This window comes from Syngnathus typhle, linkage group LG4, assembly GCF_033458585.1.
Source record: "Syngnathus typhle isolate RoL2023-S1 ecotype Sweden linkage group LG4, RoL_Styp_1.0, whole genome shotgun sequence".
Lineage (NCBI taxonomy): Eukaryota > Metazoa > Chordata > Actinopteri > Syngnathiformes > Syngnathidae > Syngnathus > Syngnathus typhle.
In genome coordinates this window covers 8,931,729-8,950,060 of record NC_083741.1, presented here as the reverse complement: position 1 = coordinate 8,950,060, position 18,332 = coordinate 8,931,729, and the positions used below count along the sequence as shown (strand labels likewise).

The following is an 18,332-nucleotide window of genomic DNA, read 5'->3' as shown; positions in this document are numbered from 1 at the left end:
AGAAATTGTATGTGAAGGCGAAGAAGCTGAATAAATACTTGGGGAATGCTACAGGGAAAAAGGAAGTTTTGTAAAATTTTGCGCAAGTTTTGCAAAAATGTGAAATTTTTTTAACGTGGTTATCTTAGGAATGTTGGAAATCCTCCCCAGTGTGATTTGAATGAGCTGAATAATGTAAATTTTAAACAGGGGCGATGTAAATGATAAAGTATAACTGAACTCACTGTCTTGCTCTCGTGATGTTTTTTGCTCTTTACTGGAGGTAATGCATGCGCCCTATAATGCGGTGTGACCTATGTGTGGATTAAGTACCAAGAATAGCCCCAAGAATTGACTCTGCGCCTTTTAGCCTGAAGCGCCTTATGGTGCGGAAAATGCGGTACATTATGTTTATAGAGCTGACCACACACCAAACAATGCTCAAAAAGGTGAAGCTGTAAAGTCTGTTAAGAAGGGTGAAACATGAACCACAACCCTGTACACACATTTGTCTAAACAGTTAGTGACTCAGGCTTCGGCTTGCGTTTAAGATTGGTTGAACATTCATAATAAATCACTTACGGGTTTTCCTTGGCTAACTCTTGGGCGAGGTGAATTGCCATGGGATCCCGGTCTAAGGCCAGGACTGTAACATCAGAAACTGCTTCAAGTATTGCCTTGGTATGACCACCACCACCAAACGTCATGTCGAGGACCACCTATATGAGAGAACGTGAAAATTTAAGATACACCATACATGTTTTCATTGCAGGATTTATATTTCTAGTAAGCTCTGATTTCTGGTGAATATCTTGCTTCATTTGGGATATACAAGACATCAATTGGAGAGACAATAAAATGTTTCATAATTGTATGTAAATTCAGTTTGCTATAGTTGTAAAGATTTGTCTTTTCTTTAATGAACGTTAAAAACAGAGGTGGGCATCGTCCCTCCCTTTCCTCATCAGTGAGGGCCAATCGGCGTTGGGAACTAAAGAAATAAAGAAAATTAACACGAAAAACAATGGACACACTCGAGCACAATGTGGTGATCAGTGTTGTAAAAACAATGCAGGACAAATGTCATGGCAGTTTGTGGGACCATAAAGTACATAATGCTGTTTTGCTTTTGCTTTTTTTTGCCTGCATGTCAGGTGTGAGGTACTTGCGCGTGACGTGGCACCGGTAAGTTAATTCTGAACGGCGTTTGGCTGACTCAGACCAACTGGGAGAGGCTGAAAACTCTGGAATGGAACACAATGCCCACCTCCAGTCATTAGAGCCCTCAACGTCACTTGTTGTAACTGTGACCAGCATGACACTAAGTTACCCATGGCACGCAGTTAGAAATATTGTTTGAAGCTATTAGTTTTTTAATTCTTTATAAAATGCACCATATGGAATATGACATGCGTCGCAGATCAATATCTTTATTAAGCTTAAGGTTTACCAATCAATATGTTATAATGGACAATGACATCCAGTGAGTGAAATATGATGTAATATTTCTAAAAAAATAAAACAGACTTCTTATACAAAGCAATTTTGGGTTTTTTTTGCGATTGTTTTAACGTGGTTCCCAAATTCTGTAACCCAAAGTCCGCGTAAAATCGACATTTAGGTGTATTTTGTGATCGATTTGGTTAGTCGTTGCAGTAATGCAGACTCTGCACCAGCCTGTCTAGGTGGAGGCTTAGGCAAGGCAATGCTATTACTTTAATGGTCAAGCTACAATCCTACCCACACCTCTGGTCACAGGCTGTTGTAATCAAAAGAAGAAAAAAAAAATCACAGATATAACGAGGTTCATTCTCTGTTAGAGGTAGGTCAGAAGCTTGGTTACAAATGGGGGGAGGGGGGCTCAGAACCAAGCTGCTGTTCCTCCACATTAAGAGAAGCCAGATGAAGTGATTTGGGTTTCTGGTAAGGGTGCCTCCTGGATGTGTCACTGGTAAGGAGAAGGCCCAATGAACAACCCAGGACATGCTGGAGAGACTATGTCTCTCCGGCGGGCCTGGGATTGCTTCAGGGTCCCCCCTGGAAATAGGCAGGGAAAAAGGAAATCTAAACTTCCCTGCTTAGATGCTTCCCACAACACCCAACACGAGATGAACAAGAAAAAATGGAACAGCGATTTTCCTTTAATCTACATATCAAGTTCATTTAAAAACAAGATTCAATTCGACGAATGATCATTTCTCGATTCACTCTTAAAGAAATGCTTTAAGGTGACATATCATGACTGAACTCAACTGTCAGATACCTAAAGAAAAAAACATTTTGACAAAAAATCAGCCATCCTAACTCTGATTTCATCTACTACAGAAATATTAAGTTACACAAATAAAAATAAACAGTTGTCTGATTAATTGACTTTTAAATGACAAGGAAATGCTCGCTATTCCTCACAAAAACATTAAACATGTCAATCGATGGTGACGTGGAAGGTGGGCTGTGTGCGTGAATGTGTGAGGAAAGAAATGATCAATGGCGGTTCCCTCTCCTTTTCAGCGCACAGCAGCAGACAGGGGAGGGGGTGTGGGCTAGTGGGATGACTCACACGCATAATGAACTTGCCTGTTGTGCTATTCAATACAAAAAAGGGAGAAGGAAAAGCAAAGAAGATATGCTTTTATAAAAACTTGATGACATTCCGTAAAGCGCCCATGAGACAAACTAGTTCATGACTGAAGTGTCACAATATTTTTACACTTCTTCCATGAGATATGCCCAAAAGAACAAATGGAACTTTGTTTATTTTACTGCTTTAAGTGGAAAACCAACAAAAACTCACTGTTTGTTATTTGTATTGCCGCTAAATGTGTATTCACATTTTCAATGTTGCACTAAACAAGCTTGACCAGATTTGATACTGTCTGAACCCAAACAAATGCAACAACACAACAACACACATATTTAATGTTTGTAAGGCTTATACCTAAGCTGTACCTTAACAGTACCGTATTTCCCGAACTATAAATCGCTCCGGGGTACAAGTTGCACCATCCATAAAATGCATAGTAAGGAAGAAAAAGACATATGTAAATCCCACTGGAGTATTAGTTACATTTTTGGGGGAAATGTATTTGATCAAATCCAACACCAAGAGCAGACATGTCATCTTGAAAGGCAATTTAAAATAAAAATAGAATAGAGGCAACAACAGGCTGAATATTTGTACGGTATGCTAACGTAACATGACACAAAAACAACGAATTGAGAACGTGCCTGATTTAACATATTAAGAGTTATTCTGATAGCTATAGCACAAATAACATGCTAACAAGTATACCAAACTATTCGTCTCACTCCAAATCACTAAATCCAATAAAATCTTCATCCTCCGTGTCACTTTTAAACAACTCTGCTAACTCCGGAGGTAGAAGATTCCTCTTCTACGTGGCTTACGTCAGACTCATCGTCAGTTGCAGTTCCAATTATTCCACAGGCCTAGAGCGCCCTCATGCCGTTTAGTGTGAAAATAACATGTGAAATGATATAATAATTGTGTTAATAATTTCACACATAAGTCGCACCCAAACTATGACTTATAGTCCGGAAAATAGGGTATATTGCAGTGATGATAGTGATGGCATTTTTTTGTCCAGAACTTTCAGTGTTTGTTTGTACAGGTGTTGTAATGGTGTTCGCCTGGGACCAGCTTGTCAGGCAGTACGTAATTGAATGCATATTGATTATGGCTGCTTGGAGGATTTCTGATAAAGTGGAAATTGGACAAAATGAATATTACTTTTTTTATTGTTTGTTTTTATTGTTGTTCACAGGGAGTTTACATTTAAGATTGGAAAATTAGAACACCCAGGTACTTGAATTCCGTGACAATTTGTAGTTTTTTCCTCTCACATTAATCAAGCTAATGACTGTAATGAACATTTTCTTCTTGATAAATGTTGTGTGATATCTGCCTTTGCCAGCAGAGGGAACAGGAGAGTTGGAGTGATGTGAGTGATGCAGTGAGGCTGCAAGGTGGTAGTATGTATATTGCAGGACACTTCAGCAGTCCTCTCACAGCATCATTAAAGACATTGTTCCGCATAATAGACTCTCACTTTGTATTTATAAATAGTATGGTTTATGGAAATCTATTTGGTCTAGGTGGAAAAAGAGGCCTGATTACAGCCCATCTTATGGTTGAATTCATTAAAGGGAACGGGAACCTGAGAGAAGCCAGAGTACTCACCTAAATCCTACCTGTGACTCCCAAGCCCAGGTCAGTTACAGTGAGGGATCTAAAATGTCATTGAGAGGAGTTTTTTACAGATCTTGTTACACTAACGGACAGACCATTAGGGAGACAGAAACACCGGTGCAGGATCGCTTTTCTTGTCGCGTCCGTTGCCATGGCAAGAGTGAAGCTAACCGGTTTGCATTTCTTCTTCTGGTATACAGAGTTCATGGCAAGACAACTGGACATGAACTGGCACAAGAGGAATCATGGCGGGAATTGTGTTTTTTTTTTTAATAACATTATTTGGGTAGATTTACTGAAATACTTTGGACCGATAAATGATCAACTTTATCCTGGAGACAAATCTCTCTTGAAGCTGCCTTTCTAAAATTATATACGTACATGACCAGTTACATGTATTTACGTAAAATCAAACATAATTTTGTGTGGCTTTATTCAATCATTGTAATGTCGCAAACTATTTTAAACCTTTTCTAAAACAGGCAACTACTGCATACAGGCACGTTTCATTTGTTTGACTACCGCTGCATAGACACACTGATCACTTTTTTTTTGTTTATAAACATTTGGAAAAAAGCTTTTGTTTGCATTAGTCTTACAGGTAGGAGGCAGCATTGGGGAAAGGGATCTCCAAAACAGATGGTCATTGAATAGATAAACTGATGAAGATATGACAGCTTCCTACACTTCGTCTGTTAGACTTATGTGTATAGTGATCAGTAAGGTCTCAGATGACTACCTGTGAAAACTAAACATTCTGCTCGTGTATCAAAAATGAGCAAAGGAGTGAGTGAAAGATCCAGGAGCACAGACACATTGACACAACTCTTTTCTAGAAGGCAGCCCAAACGGCAACTTGTATGTTTAGGGTAATCTTTCTTTTGTCAGCGGAATGCAATAAAATTGCAACAAATACTGAAATTCCTCAGCTATTCAAGTCCTGTTTGCAGTCTTTTGGGAGACTTTGACTAGAATCGGTATTTGAGTGGGTTATGAGAAAACATGTCCATGCATGCATGCGAAGAAAAACCTTTTCTTTAACTGCCTCCATAAACTCTAGACAGAACACAGTAAAGCTTGCCAGTATAAACTAATTTAATATAAAATAATTTCCGCCACTTAATAAAGGTTTGACACACTCTAGAAATATATGTTGTTTCATGTTGTCTACATTGTTCTGTACATGACTCCCAATGGTGTTTTGCATTGTTATGTTGTCATTTTCTCATCTTATTGACCAGACCAACTACTGATGCATGTTTTTGTACTCGTAACCTATATAGGTACTAAACAGTACTCACTAAAAATATGGGAAAGACATTTTTAAACTGAATTCCCACTGAGACAGTCGCAATTCCTAAGAATCGTTCCAACAAACAAATGATCATAGAAATGTTTTACAAACTGTGAATCCTGGGGAAAAAAAATACTACAACTAGCCATTTGTGAACTTGCCAATTTATGAACAATTTATTAATACAAATGTATCGGATACATAGAACAAAAGGCCATAAACTGCAAAAGAAATACCGGAAGGATAACTTTGTTTTACAGCAAACAAGAAATAAGGTCAAATATGATGCAGAGCATCTATTCAAGATGACTATGCGCTTCATTGGTGTGAGCTATGAAAGATTTCTTTTAAGTGTGACACGCCTGTCAATACAGTGTGCCAGCGAAACAATGCAACTAAAGCTCAAGAGAAGATAGAAGTGAAAAGAGGGGGTGGAATCATCTAACTATATTCACGAAATGTAAAGAAGCATCATGAAAGATGGCTTTCTCTCCTGAAGGTGAATTCCATGCCCCTACAGGAAGACAAAGGAAGAACAGGGCCAAGTCCATTAGGGAGAGCAAAGAGGAGTCGAGTTAAATGAAGGTTTCGTGGTGGAAGACATAGTAATAGGGAAAACACATCTAGAGGCATTTAGGAAGATGCGTCCAGTAGTTTGTAGCCCGGGTTGACAAAAGCAATCTTAAATGAAAGGAACTAGAGGATGAGATGGGGGTGGCGGAGGTGGCTTCAGGGAGAAGGGCTTCACAGGGGGTGCTTCTTCGTGCTCCCATAGGATCAGATTTTTACTGAACTTGCCCTAGGCGTTACCAGCATGAACAGTTTGAGTACATTTTTTTATGTTTACAGTATGAAATCAAGAGATGGTCCTGTGAACTGTGAAAAGGCATCCATGCATTAACAGATACTCAATGCATTATTTCATCTCATTTTAACATAAATGGTCACAGAAATAGTAATGAATGACAAAGTATTGCCATTCATTAGGGTAGCAATCTACTGTATAGTACTCTATAGTACAGCTATTTGAATGGCATAGGGACTGGGCTGGCCCATGAATAAAGAAAATCAGCGTATAGTATCTGACACCTATTAAAATGCATTTTTTAAAGACCCGAATTATTCTTCAAAAATTAAAAAAAAATTAAATCCATATTTCCATTATGATCATAAGCTTTCCTCATAATTCACTTTAGAAAAATCACAGGCGTTTGCTGTTTATGGTTGGCCGTGTGAGATCACTACATTTAAAGTAGCAACTATGGTTGGACTATTATAAATTCTACATTTGGATTGTTTTTACTACAATAAGAAGATGTAACTCTTTACATAAATGAGTAAAAACTAAGCACCAAAATACACTAACCTTGTTTTGAATAGATGGAACAGGTTTTCTGTTTTTTTATAATGCCTTCCCAGAACCTTAGCCTACAAACTTATGCACTACAAATGCTGGCCAATTAAAAGCAAACATGATTTCAAATAAATGAATGAAATAAATGAATATCTGGCAACATATCGATAGTCACTTAAATGTTGTACAGAGGCTGAGATCAACCGGAGTCAAATTCCCTGTTTGGCATGCACAAACTTGGTCAATAAAGCTGATTCTGATATGGTGTAGCGCTATGCAAGTCTTATTATACAATTACTAGTTAGGGCTTTTTATTCCAGGAAATATGTATCACCGGGGAAATGACGAATTCACTCGGAATGTCATGACTGCTCCACCCCCTGGTTCTTCTCCCCAAACTGCCCCTTATAGCTGGAGTACCCCAACAAGGACATGTTCCCCTTGAGGAACACAAGCTCCTTGAAGTTATGTAAACATAGCATTTTTGGTGATATAGCCTGTCAAAAAGAAAAAAAAGTTGTGATCTCATTATTTCATTGACCCACCCCAAGCTTTCCTTTCTTTCCTTCATCATCCATCCTTTTTCTTCCTCTCGTACTTCGACTTACTCTCTTACACCTTTGCTTCATTTATTCTTCTTTTCTTTTCACAAATGTTTAACTCATCTGTTACAAACTTGCATGCCAGGGGCCATTTGAGACCTGCCAAATTGTATTTTGCAGTCCTTTACTTGAAAAGTGTAATGAGTGTTTAATGGTCTTCAGTGCGTGTATGTTTTTTTATTTTTCAAATTCAGAAAGTGAGCAGATGAAAAAAAAAAATTAACAATAAATACTTTGCAGATTATGTAAACATCAGCTAGTGAGGATATGCAGAATAAAAAATGTTTTTGACATCTTGGGGTTAGCTCTTTTAAAATGCTGTTTAAGCCGTATCAACGTTGGATGGATAGATGGATGGATAAACTAAAAGTAAAACTGCCATAGCCATTGCTGACTTGAGCATTCAGATAATTAGATGTGTGGTAACACCGTGCCTGCATCTGAGACAGTGACAATTGCTTTCATCACAAAACTGAGTGGTCAGTGAGTCTTCAGTGTTAAAGTTCATAGACTCCTTGCATTTGATAGTGTTCTGAAACCAGGAAATGCGCAGGTCGACTTCACAGTCCTACATGGACCAGTCACAACATTATGCATTTGCACAATACTGTGAGATCCAGTACAAATTATTCTGCCTTTAAGATAATAATATTCAATTTTATTTGCAAGGAGCATTATCAGTTAAATAGTGTCATATTCAGTATTCTTTTTGACAATTTAAAACCGTGGTCTTATTAACATGTCAGACATGCTTTGGTCAGACATCTTAGACAGTTCTTACTACAGTGGTATTGGCTCATTTTAGGGGCAGAAGTGTAAAGCCCATTTTGTTAGACTGGTAATCACTTGGCAGGATCTTGCTAGCATGCTACTGCCAGCATTTGGCATCTCCTATTCCAACTAACTATACAGTAATGTAGTCTGTCACTACCTGTTTTTGCTGTACCGTATTTTCCAGACTATAAGGCGCACCCTCAATGAATAGCCCATTTTAAAACTTTGTCTTTATATAAGGGGCACCGGACTATAAGGCGCACCATTAATGCATCATGTCGGATTTTTAATCCAAATCATCCTCCATTTTATCTTTTTTTATTTCAACTTCAGATGCAACAAATTACTTTATAAACACAAAGTAATGATCCATAGTCTTTTTGATTCAAGATTCATGGTCTTCAGCAGGCCACTTATGATTGATTTCATGACACAATGCTTCAGGCCAGTTTAAATTTAGGAATTTGGTCCATATATAAGGCGCACCGGACTATAAGGCGCACTGTTGGTTTTTTAGAACATTTTAGGTTTTTAGGTGCGCCTTATAGGGCGGAAAATACGGTCCGAGTAGTATAGTGAGGAAAATAAGCAAGCCATGGACACATGGCCAAAACCGCCACGAGGGTCGCAGGTGTGCTGCAGCCTATCCCAGCTGACTTTGGGCAGGAGGCGGGGGACACTCTGAACTGGTCGCTAGCCAATCGCAGGGCACATGTAGACAAACAACCGTTCACACTCACAATCACACCTACGGACAATCTGGAGTGTTCAATCGGCCTACCATGCATGTTTTGAGAATTTTGGAGGAAACCGGAGTACCCAGGCGCGGGGAGAACATGCAAACTACACACAGGAAGGCCGGGGCTGTAATCAAACCCTGCACGTCCGCACTGTGAGGAGGACGTGCTCATGAATCAATCACCGTGCCGGCAATATGACAAACTTAATAACAGATATCTTTGAGTGCAGACACTGCTTTAACAATAAATTTAAAAGTATGGCAGGAGAAATAATGAACACAATGACAAGGAAACAAGGAAACTACCATTACTGGTTGAGGTGAGGGGTGTCATGTAAAGTCAAGCAGACATGCTCTGCCCAACCAAATTAGTCAGGAAACAGAGAAAGCAACAAGTGGGAGCACTTTAGCTGAGACGAACAGCACTTTCAGGGTGAAGCTGGTAATACAGATTGTGTTGGTCTCACAGATTGGTCAACGCCTCATATTTCTTCAAGGCTTTGCATAATGCTGCCTAATGAGTGATCTTTAATGTAATATAATACAGGACGTTTTGAAACGTATTAGCTAGCATCTGTTACAGTAGATCAGCACTTGACTGAAAAATAAGCATTTGTTAGTTGTTCAAAGACCAAAGTGATGCAAAGTATACACATCCAATAGAATACACACCCTTCCAAAAATTCTGTTTGCAGGCATACTGTGCCCTCAATTCATTCATTGAATAACCACAGTTTTTTCGAACGATCCTCCACATCGCCTAATGGTCAATAATAAATATGAGATTATGTTTCTATAGATACTTCTACTAATGATCACAGCTAAAGTACATATATTCTTTCCATTTCTCACTGAAAACTGAACCAAATACTGGTTATATTACTTGCATTAATAATATTAATTTTGCATGATCTGCTCAACTGAGGATGGAGGCAATTTTAGCAGAGGTGGCCAACATGATGAGATTAGGAAGGCAAAAAAAAAAATAGGTCAAAAAAAGACATAGGCAATTATTTTAGCAAGGAACTGATATCTTTAATGAGTTATAAATAACATTTCCAAGGACCCAAAGATTCTCAAGCAACAATGACACAAACACATGTTGACGTGATGTCGTGCCAGTTTGAACATTATTCTCAAGAGGTAAAATGTTGAAACATAAAAAAACACCTGTTCTCAGTAGTACTAAAAATTTAAAAGAAACTACGTGAAGCAACTGTCCAAACTAGATAAAGATAAATTCATCTACAAATTTACTGGAGATAATTAATAACTGATTATTTCAAACTCTCATTGATGTTGTAGTACCATGGTTCTTAACCTGGCTTCGATCGAACCCGAGGGGTTCGGTGAATCATTCTACGGGGTTCGGCAGAGCCTCAGGGCGTCACCTGATTTATCGTGCAAATTCGTGATGACGCATATCTGAACTGGTTTCTCAAAGACAACAGCGCAAGTCACACTGATTTGAAGGTATGTAATTTGTTGAGAGTTCATGCATTGTGTTGTTCTTTGAACAAGGTGATGTTCATACAGGGAAGCTCGGTGGAACACTGGTTAGCACGTCCGCCTCAGTTAAGAGGGTGCGGGTTTGATTCCACCCCCAGCCTCCCTGTGTGGAAGTTCTCCTCATGCCCACGTGGGTTTTTTCCGGGCACTCCGATTTCCTCCCACATCCCCAAAACATGCTTGGTAGGCCGATTGAACACTCCAAATTGTCCCTGATTGCAAGTGTAAATGGTTGTTCGTCTCTGTGTGCCCTGCGATTGGCTGGCAACCAGTTCAGGGTATCCCCCGCCTACTGCTGGAATAGGCTCCAGCACGCCCCCGTGGGGACATGCGGTATAGAAGATAGATAGATGGATGGATGTTCACCCACGACTCATTTTGTGCACAAGTATAAAACATCTATGTCTTGAAATTGAAACAAAAAACACATTTTATTTTTCACTTAAGAAGTATTTGGTGAATGCGCGTATGAAGCTGGTGGGGTTCAGTATATCCAACAACGTTAAGAACTACTGGTGTAGTAGTTCACAAATCAGAAATACATGCAGCTGGAGTTGGGCTAATTCCTGTTGTATAAACTCTTTACATTCTCCCTATCATTGATGGCAAACCTTTCCAGTGTGTCATGTCTTTCCCCCTAAAGTTAGCAGGAAAAGGCTCCAGCCCGCACTTTAACCTTGAAAAGGACAAAGAGGACAAAGACAGCCAGCCTTCACTTTGCAACGCCTCGGGTGCATTTACCATACGTCATCGATCCGCACATTTGAGTGACGTCAGTCTTGAAGTTGCTGTGCACCCAGTCAGCTCACTTACACAATGACTACATTAGCAAATGTTGTTTCCAATCCACAAAGTATGAACAGGGCCTGATTTAGATCAGATCTTTTTCTGCACTGCCCTTATGCATATTTGACCAGGGAGCATGAAACTCCTGTTTAACCCATGTAGTGTAAATGCTTCCCAAATCTGAAATTATTCTAAACAGTGATGCATGATAAGAGTATTTCAATCCAGGAATACTATTCATTGTTATCCCAAATTTACTAGAAAGTTTGAGAGAATGCAGGTGGACCTTGCAAAAAAACACCAATTGAGCATATGTTGCAGGAATGAGTCATCCCAATCCAGCTATCCACAGGGTATGCATATGATTACCATACCAACCCTCACACGAGAAATATTTACAGTTAATATTGCAAATACAGTAGACCAAGAGTGATATCGATCTAGCGTATCCACGAAAATTACCGTTACTTTTGTTTCACCGATCAAGATTATCATTACTTTTGTTACATGGATCACTACTGGATACATACACTTCAGAATCTTGGTTTGATTGCTGTTAAAGCAATATACTGATATGACTCCTACAAGTCTCCTCTCTTTCAGTTAGTATGTCGTTTTAGGTTGTGTTTACGTTCATGTTAGGATTTGAATACTTCACCTTAATGAAGGGACTCACCACTTTTACCGTATTTTCTATAAGACGCTACTATTTGCACAAACTTTGAACCCTGTGGGTTATAGTCCAGTGTGGCTTATCTCATGACTTTTATGGTATTGTGTAATTTGTGCATATTCTCTTATATGTATATGGAAATTAGACATTAAAACAAAATCTATATATGAACAAATCAGGATTTTCCCCAAATTTTAGCTGGTGCAGTTTAGATTGGCGTGCGGCTTATAGTTCAGAAATGACCATCCTTCAGTTAGCTTTGTCTGATATTTACATTCATTTTTCACAGCACTGTAGGTAAATGGATGAAGACGGATGGATGGAGAGAGACTTTATTCATCCACAGGGGAAATTCAGTGTATCAAATAATACTGAAGACTTGAAAAATAACACTATATTAAGTATTATACTTAGTAGCTAAGATCTAAACCATTTAAACACCAATATAAAAATGTTTGCGCCCTGTATGTCCATGGGGCAGTTATAATAAGTATGCTGGTTAATACAAAATGAGCCTCTGTGAAGTCAGTGGTTGCTTGATGGTAAAACAAGAAAAGCAAACAAAAAAATTAATAACAGCAAGAAAACAAATATTAGCAACAGGAGCAAAGATTACATGTTTAAAACGTTTACATGTTTAATAAGCTCAAAGGTTAAGAGTTAGTTTTTTTTAATGATTGGAAATATTGGAGAAGATATCAAATAATGCCACAGGGATTATTTTTTTTATTTTAAGGTATAGAAGGTATAGAATAAAATGTGATGAATGTAATTTTTTTTTTTCAAAAACAAATGCATTGAGGAAAATGCTTACTGTGGCACACATTAACACTACAAAATTAAGGGAATGTGATACTATTAATGTTTACATCTCAGGCTGGAATTAAAAAGTCTAATAGCATGGGGGAGGAGGAAGGATTCTCTCAGCCTGTGAATGAAGTGGGCAGTGACAGTAGCCTGTAAAGCTGCTTCTCAGACTGGAGATCTGGAGATGCTACTGTGCAGTGGACAATGTGTCTATAATGGACACAAGCTTTTTCTTTGTCCTTCTTTCTGCTACGGCTGTCAAGCTGTCTTCAACTTTTTGCCCACAACACATAATGTCTTTCTCCTTAGTTTATCCACCAGTTTACTACACACAAAGACAGAATTGTTGGTACTACTAGGTTAATTAAAGAGAAACCGACAGTGGTCACAGAAATAAATTGAATCTGACAAAAGTAATTGCTAAATTTCTATTAAAAAAAAATGAAAACCAACCAATGAAAATCTGACATTGCTATCAATGGTCCCCTTAACTTAAAGTTTTCTTGCACAACCTTTTGAAGCTATCAATGGAATCAATAGATTTGGGTGACTTTCAAGGAGAACTCTGCCCCCAGTGGATATTTTGGGCCATTCTTCATGAACAAACTATGCTTGTTGTCTCGGGTTGGAAGGTTGCTTTCTTCAGATGCCGTATTTCATCTCCTTCCACAGATATTCAATAGGATTTAGATCAGAAGGTCACTTCAGAATAGTCTACTGTTTTGCTCTCAGCATTCTTGGTTGTTTTTATCTGTGCATTTTGGGTCATTATACAGATGCAAGAAGAGTTGTAACTGAGACCAAGCTGTCTGACACTGAGTGGCATATTTCTCTCTAGGGCAGTGTTCCCCCAACCAACAGGCCGCGACCCAAGACCACACAGGTGAAAGAAAAAAACATTTGTTAAGTATTTATTATTCGATATCAAAAATTATTTTACAGACCCAGACAACACTTCATGCTGAAAATGACTTTTTTCATCGTAAATGTTTTAGACGCAAGAATGTGATAGAAACCACCTGCTCAGGTAAATGAAGGCTTCTTGTATTTATTTCAATTTTCAATTTATTTCATTAATGTTATATGAACATTAAGCTAAAGAATGTATCAATGAAAGGATTAAAACAACACTACATGACAAAAGTGCCCATAAAGAAATTGTCTGCTCAAGAAGGGAGAACAACCTGCCACTCTGTAGACTCAGAAAAACCTTACTGATAATGAAGTACTACTGACTTGTCTTTACAGCGCACCCCCACCAACTATCCCACATTGACATGTTCTACTCATGACAGTAATGAGGCAAGGAAGGAGAAGGACTTCTCTGACCACTAATAACCTCAGACTAAACTTGTAACTTTACGAGACCAAGACCTAATATCTGTCTGTCAATCCGCCCTCGTATCCTTGGCTGGGGTGTTTCATTTCAAGAATCAATTATTTAGTGGCATCTTCTTTCAAAACTTAGGGCGCATCCAAAAAAGGACTGTGAAAAAAATGGGTACGATGTTTGCAAGAGGGTGTGGTTTTCAAACTCAACATATAATTTATATATATATATCTACTCTATCTACTCTATCTACTCTATCTACTCTATCTACTCTATCTACTCTATCTACTCTATCTACTCTATCTATCTATATATATATATATATATATATATACGTATGTATATGTACATGTAGATGTAGCTAAAATATACATACTGTAAATATACGTATAACTCTTATTATTATAACAACTTTTTTATAAGAAGGTACAAGTGTTCATGCTGTAAATATATGTTTTGAACTCTTTTATTAGTATAACATTTTTTATGACAAGGTACAATACTGTAAATATGTTTTTAGAACTCTTATTATTATAACAAGGTACAAGTGTATGTACTGCAATTGTATGGGCACTCCCTGCCTTCTGCTGGCATCACCAGTCTTCACCTGTTTACTTTATTTGAGCAAAAAAGCAAATACATATAGGGGACTATTTTTCCACGGCCACTCAGGCAATTATTCTCATTGTCCACACTTATATGAAGTGGCATCCATCTGATCGCAATGAAATGTTTTATCACAGGACTAACTTGTTATTGAAACTACAATATAATGACAGCTGTTTGTCAGGGTATGTCCAAATTCAGATTTCTCATCCCATTCACTCTCACATTGACACAAGCAGAGTTTACAGCGTTACACGTTAGCCATGTTAATGTCACATGGCATCATTTGTTATAGAAATTCAATATTACATTTGATAGAGGTCATTGAATGAATGAATGAATGAATGAATGAATGAATGAATGAATGAATGAATGAATGAATGAATGAATGAATGAATGAATGAATGAATGAATGAATGAATGAATGAATGAACGAACGAACGAACACCTGTGTTGAAGCAGCAGTTCTGAATGTGTCAAATGCGTAAGGTGCACAGCATGTACTGTGCAGCAAAACAAAATCTATCAGACTGTTTTACTAACATCTGATTGGCAAACTGTCTTGGGACAGTTGGCAAATGGGCGGGCAGCGGAGGAGTTTCGAGGTGTTAAAGTTCAGGCAGCAGCGACGCAGCACCCTGTGTCGTGCCAACAGCTTTACGGTGGCGCAATTCCTGACTAACTCATTGACCCATGGCCCCCACCTTTTTTGACCATGCATTTTATATTACATATACATGTATTTATTTAAACATAACTATTCAAATATTTTAAAAAAACAAATAAGGCAGCACTTTTTCAGAAGAGATCTTTTGACTCATGCCCATCTGTGCCAATCAAAAATGTATTTAACAAAAGCAAAGATATCGTCAACATCTTGCAAAGAAAACAACAACACACATTCTATTCCGGTCATCATCCAAAGGCTAAGGTACAAAACTTGTTCTGCATCAACAGCTTCACAAATAATAAGACTGATCAGTTTTATCATGTTTATTATTGTGGCTGTAGTTTGCTGCAATGCACTGCAATTCACTGAGAAACATTCCCGGTAAAGAGGAACTTGGCAAGTCGTATTGTGAACATCGTAATTATTAATTTACCATATTTTCCGCACGATAAGGCGTACCGGATTATAAGGCGCACCTTCAATGAATGGCCCATTTTAAAACTTTGTCCATATATAAGGCGCACCGGATTATAAAGCGCACCTCCAATGAATGGCCCATTTTAAAACTTTGTCCATATATATAAGATATATACATTTGGCCCGCGGGCCGGACTTTGGACACGCCTGGTGTAGTGGGTCAATATTGGTCCATATAGTAGGCGCACCTGATTATAAGGCACACCGTCTGCTTTTGAGAAAATTGGAGGTTTTTAGGTGTGCCTTATAGTACGGAAAATACGGTAAGTACAAGTAAGATTTTGGTATTAATTGTTTTGTGACAGAAAACAATGGAACTCTTAATACATCCCCACACGCAAAAACAAGTTTACTACTACATTTATTAATTAAAATAAATGTTGGTGAAGAAATCTAAAATTTAAAAACACCCACGTGATCGGTATCAGAATCGCTATTGGCTGATCTCACTCATGGATGATCTGTCTCGGGATCGGCAGCATAAAATCCTGATCGGAACACCCTCCATGTTACCACTGCTTTTCCACAAAGGTTCTTTCAATCACAAAAAAGGACTTTCTTACTCCGTATGACACCCTTACTTAAGACTTACCTTCTGACGTCTACGAAAGCAAAAAATGCTTTTGAAACGGAACTTTTTTTGTCATGATGTAAAATGATAATGAATGTGAAATTTAAAAACCATTGACAAATAAATAAGTGCACTAATTGGCCTGAGAAATGCAAAAGAACAATGAATATTGGTTGTTTGTGTTCACGCTGCTGTGACAGCATAAGTAGCTTGAACCAATATTTGGCGGAATTCAAATATCATACATGCTGTATCATAAAGGCTTTCACACTTACCTTGGTAAAACAAGCGAAATAATTCACAACCGTTTCTATCATTATATGACTGGAAGCTAATTTAGAACATCATGTACCATCATATTATCAGATATGCTGGTATATAGAAAAATAGAATAGGTAATGGAAAAATAAACTTACTTGACCTGGGTGGATGTCCAAGTGTTGAAGTACTTCTTTGAGCATTGCAGGAACATGTGGAGGCTTTTCATTTGAAACATGCAGTTCTTCCAATTTACACAAAGAACCAGCACCAGAGAAGCCACAAAGGCCAACTGTCTGAGAGTCCAAATTTAAATTCCATAATTTCTTCACTGTCTGCACAGCCAAACGTGTTTTCTGAAACTGTCGGGGAGTGGGAATACGGAAAATCGCCATCCTTAGTTTGACCTGTGATAAAGACAATAACAAGGATGAGTAAAAGATGATGCAATATATCATTTATAGCTCGACATTACCCGATTTTTTTAGTTTTGGACTGGAAAATATATTAATTATAAGTAGCGTCACAATAAAATTAACAAGACAGTGCAGGACTGATATGTTGGACTGCAATGATACATGACAGGCATACAAGGTTAAACCATTTTGCTTTATTGTTTCTGGCAGGGATGAAATTTATATGCAATAAGGCATCATATTTTTAACCAAAGATTGAGCCCTGCCAGGGGTGCATACACTATCTTCAGGGGAAGTCAGCGCCAGATCAGGCAGATGCTGGAAATTAGAGCTGGGGTGATAGATTCTAAATCCTGAAACAATCATTTACTATTATCAAGGGCCAGTAGACATGACAATGTTTATTTCCCACGCTGGAGCAGCTCAATACACAACTGCAATGTGACCTCTTAACTATTGTTATCTGCCTCGGTTAATCAATCAAGTTGGCAAGCTACATGACGTAAAAAAAATACTGCCTACAAAAAAAGCACCTAAGCGAATCTCTGTAATAAAAAAGAAAGGACTTCAGGTGTATCCTGGCAACTAGATAAATTCAAAACCAGAGTGTTACTGACTTGGGATTCCAATTAACCCGATGCATGTAGAGGAGCTGCCAGGGACGATGAGCATAATATTGGTCAATGGCTTCAAATGAATCCACTGAATTTCAAAACGGCAGTGAGTGATCCCACATATCAACAACAGTGGCCCTACCAACCGGTACCTTTCAAATTTAATGAGAATGGTTAAGTAGGTAAAGATGGTTATGATCATGTTAAGGCACCACATTCCCGAAGAACTGCATGCATGAAACAAACAACGCTACCATTAGGATGTAGATTGTGTTTTGCGCCTACTAAAAATTTCAGCATCAGAAATCTTTGTTCCTGCAGGAGCCGTGGAAACTTCCGCCCACTAAAGCTGTTTGTCAACACGTGAACATGATCCAAATTTAGCTTCAACATAATCCTGCGATCGGCGTTTGATCAAATCATATTGTGGTTGTGTATCATACTGGATGACAGGACACGATAACTGCGTCTTCAACCAGTATATCAGCAGCAAAAATAAACAGACTTACTTAAAGTTAATCACGATGAACTGTCCACATAGTTAACATTTCAGGACGCGATCAGTAGGTTGACCTTAACCGGAAGTAGCTGACGCGTAGCTCCACCCAAAAACAGCAGCATGTTGGTGATGTCACTCGGATCCGCCCATTGACCAGCAGCTCA

At 38.3% G+C, this 18,332-nt stretch overlaps 1 protein-coding gene across 3 annotated transcripts in view; it reads right to left on the bottom strand.

Annotated features, from left to right (window-relative positions):
* mettl15 (methyltransferase 15, mitochondrial 12S rRNA N4-cytidine) overlaps nucleotides 1-18,306 on the bottom strand; it is a 35,415-nt gene extending 17,109 nt beyond the window's left edge. The window contains exons 1-3 of one of the 3 annotated variants that reach the window (XM_061277101.1): nucleotides 18,179-18,306; nucleotides 16,798-17,046; nucleotides 562-698 (exon numbers count right to left, since the gene is read on the bottom strand). In XM_061277101.1, the coding sequence (XP_061133085.1) occupies nucleotides 562-698; nucleotides 16,798-17,034 (374 nt within the window). In that variant the 5' untranslated portion in view covers nucleotides 17,035-17,046; nucleotides 18,179-18,306. Of the gene's footprint in view, nucleotides 1-561; nucleotides 699-16,797; nucleotides 17,047-17,923; nucleotides 18,147-18,178 lie in introns of those variants that run through there. The other 2 variants (XM_061277102.1, XM_061277100.1) reach the window with 2 other exon arrangements.
* Nucleotides 18,307-18,332: the final 26 nt, after the last annotated feature.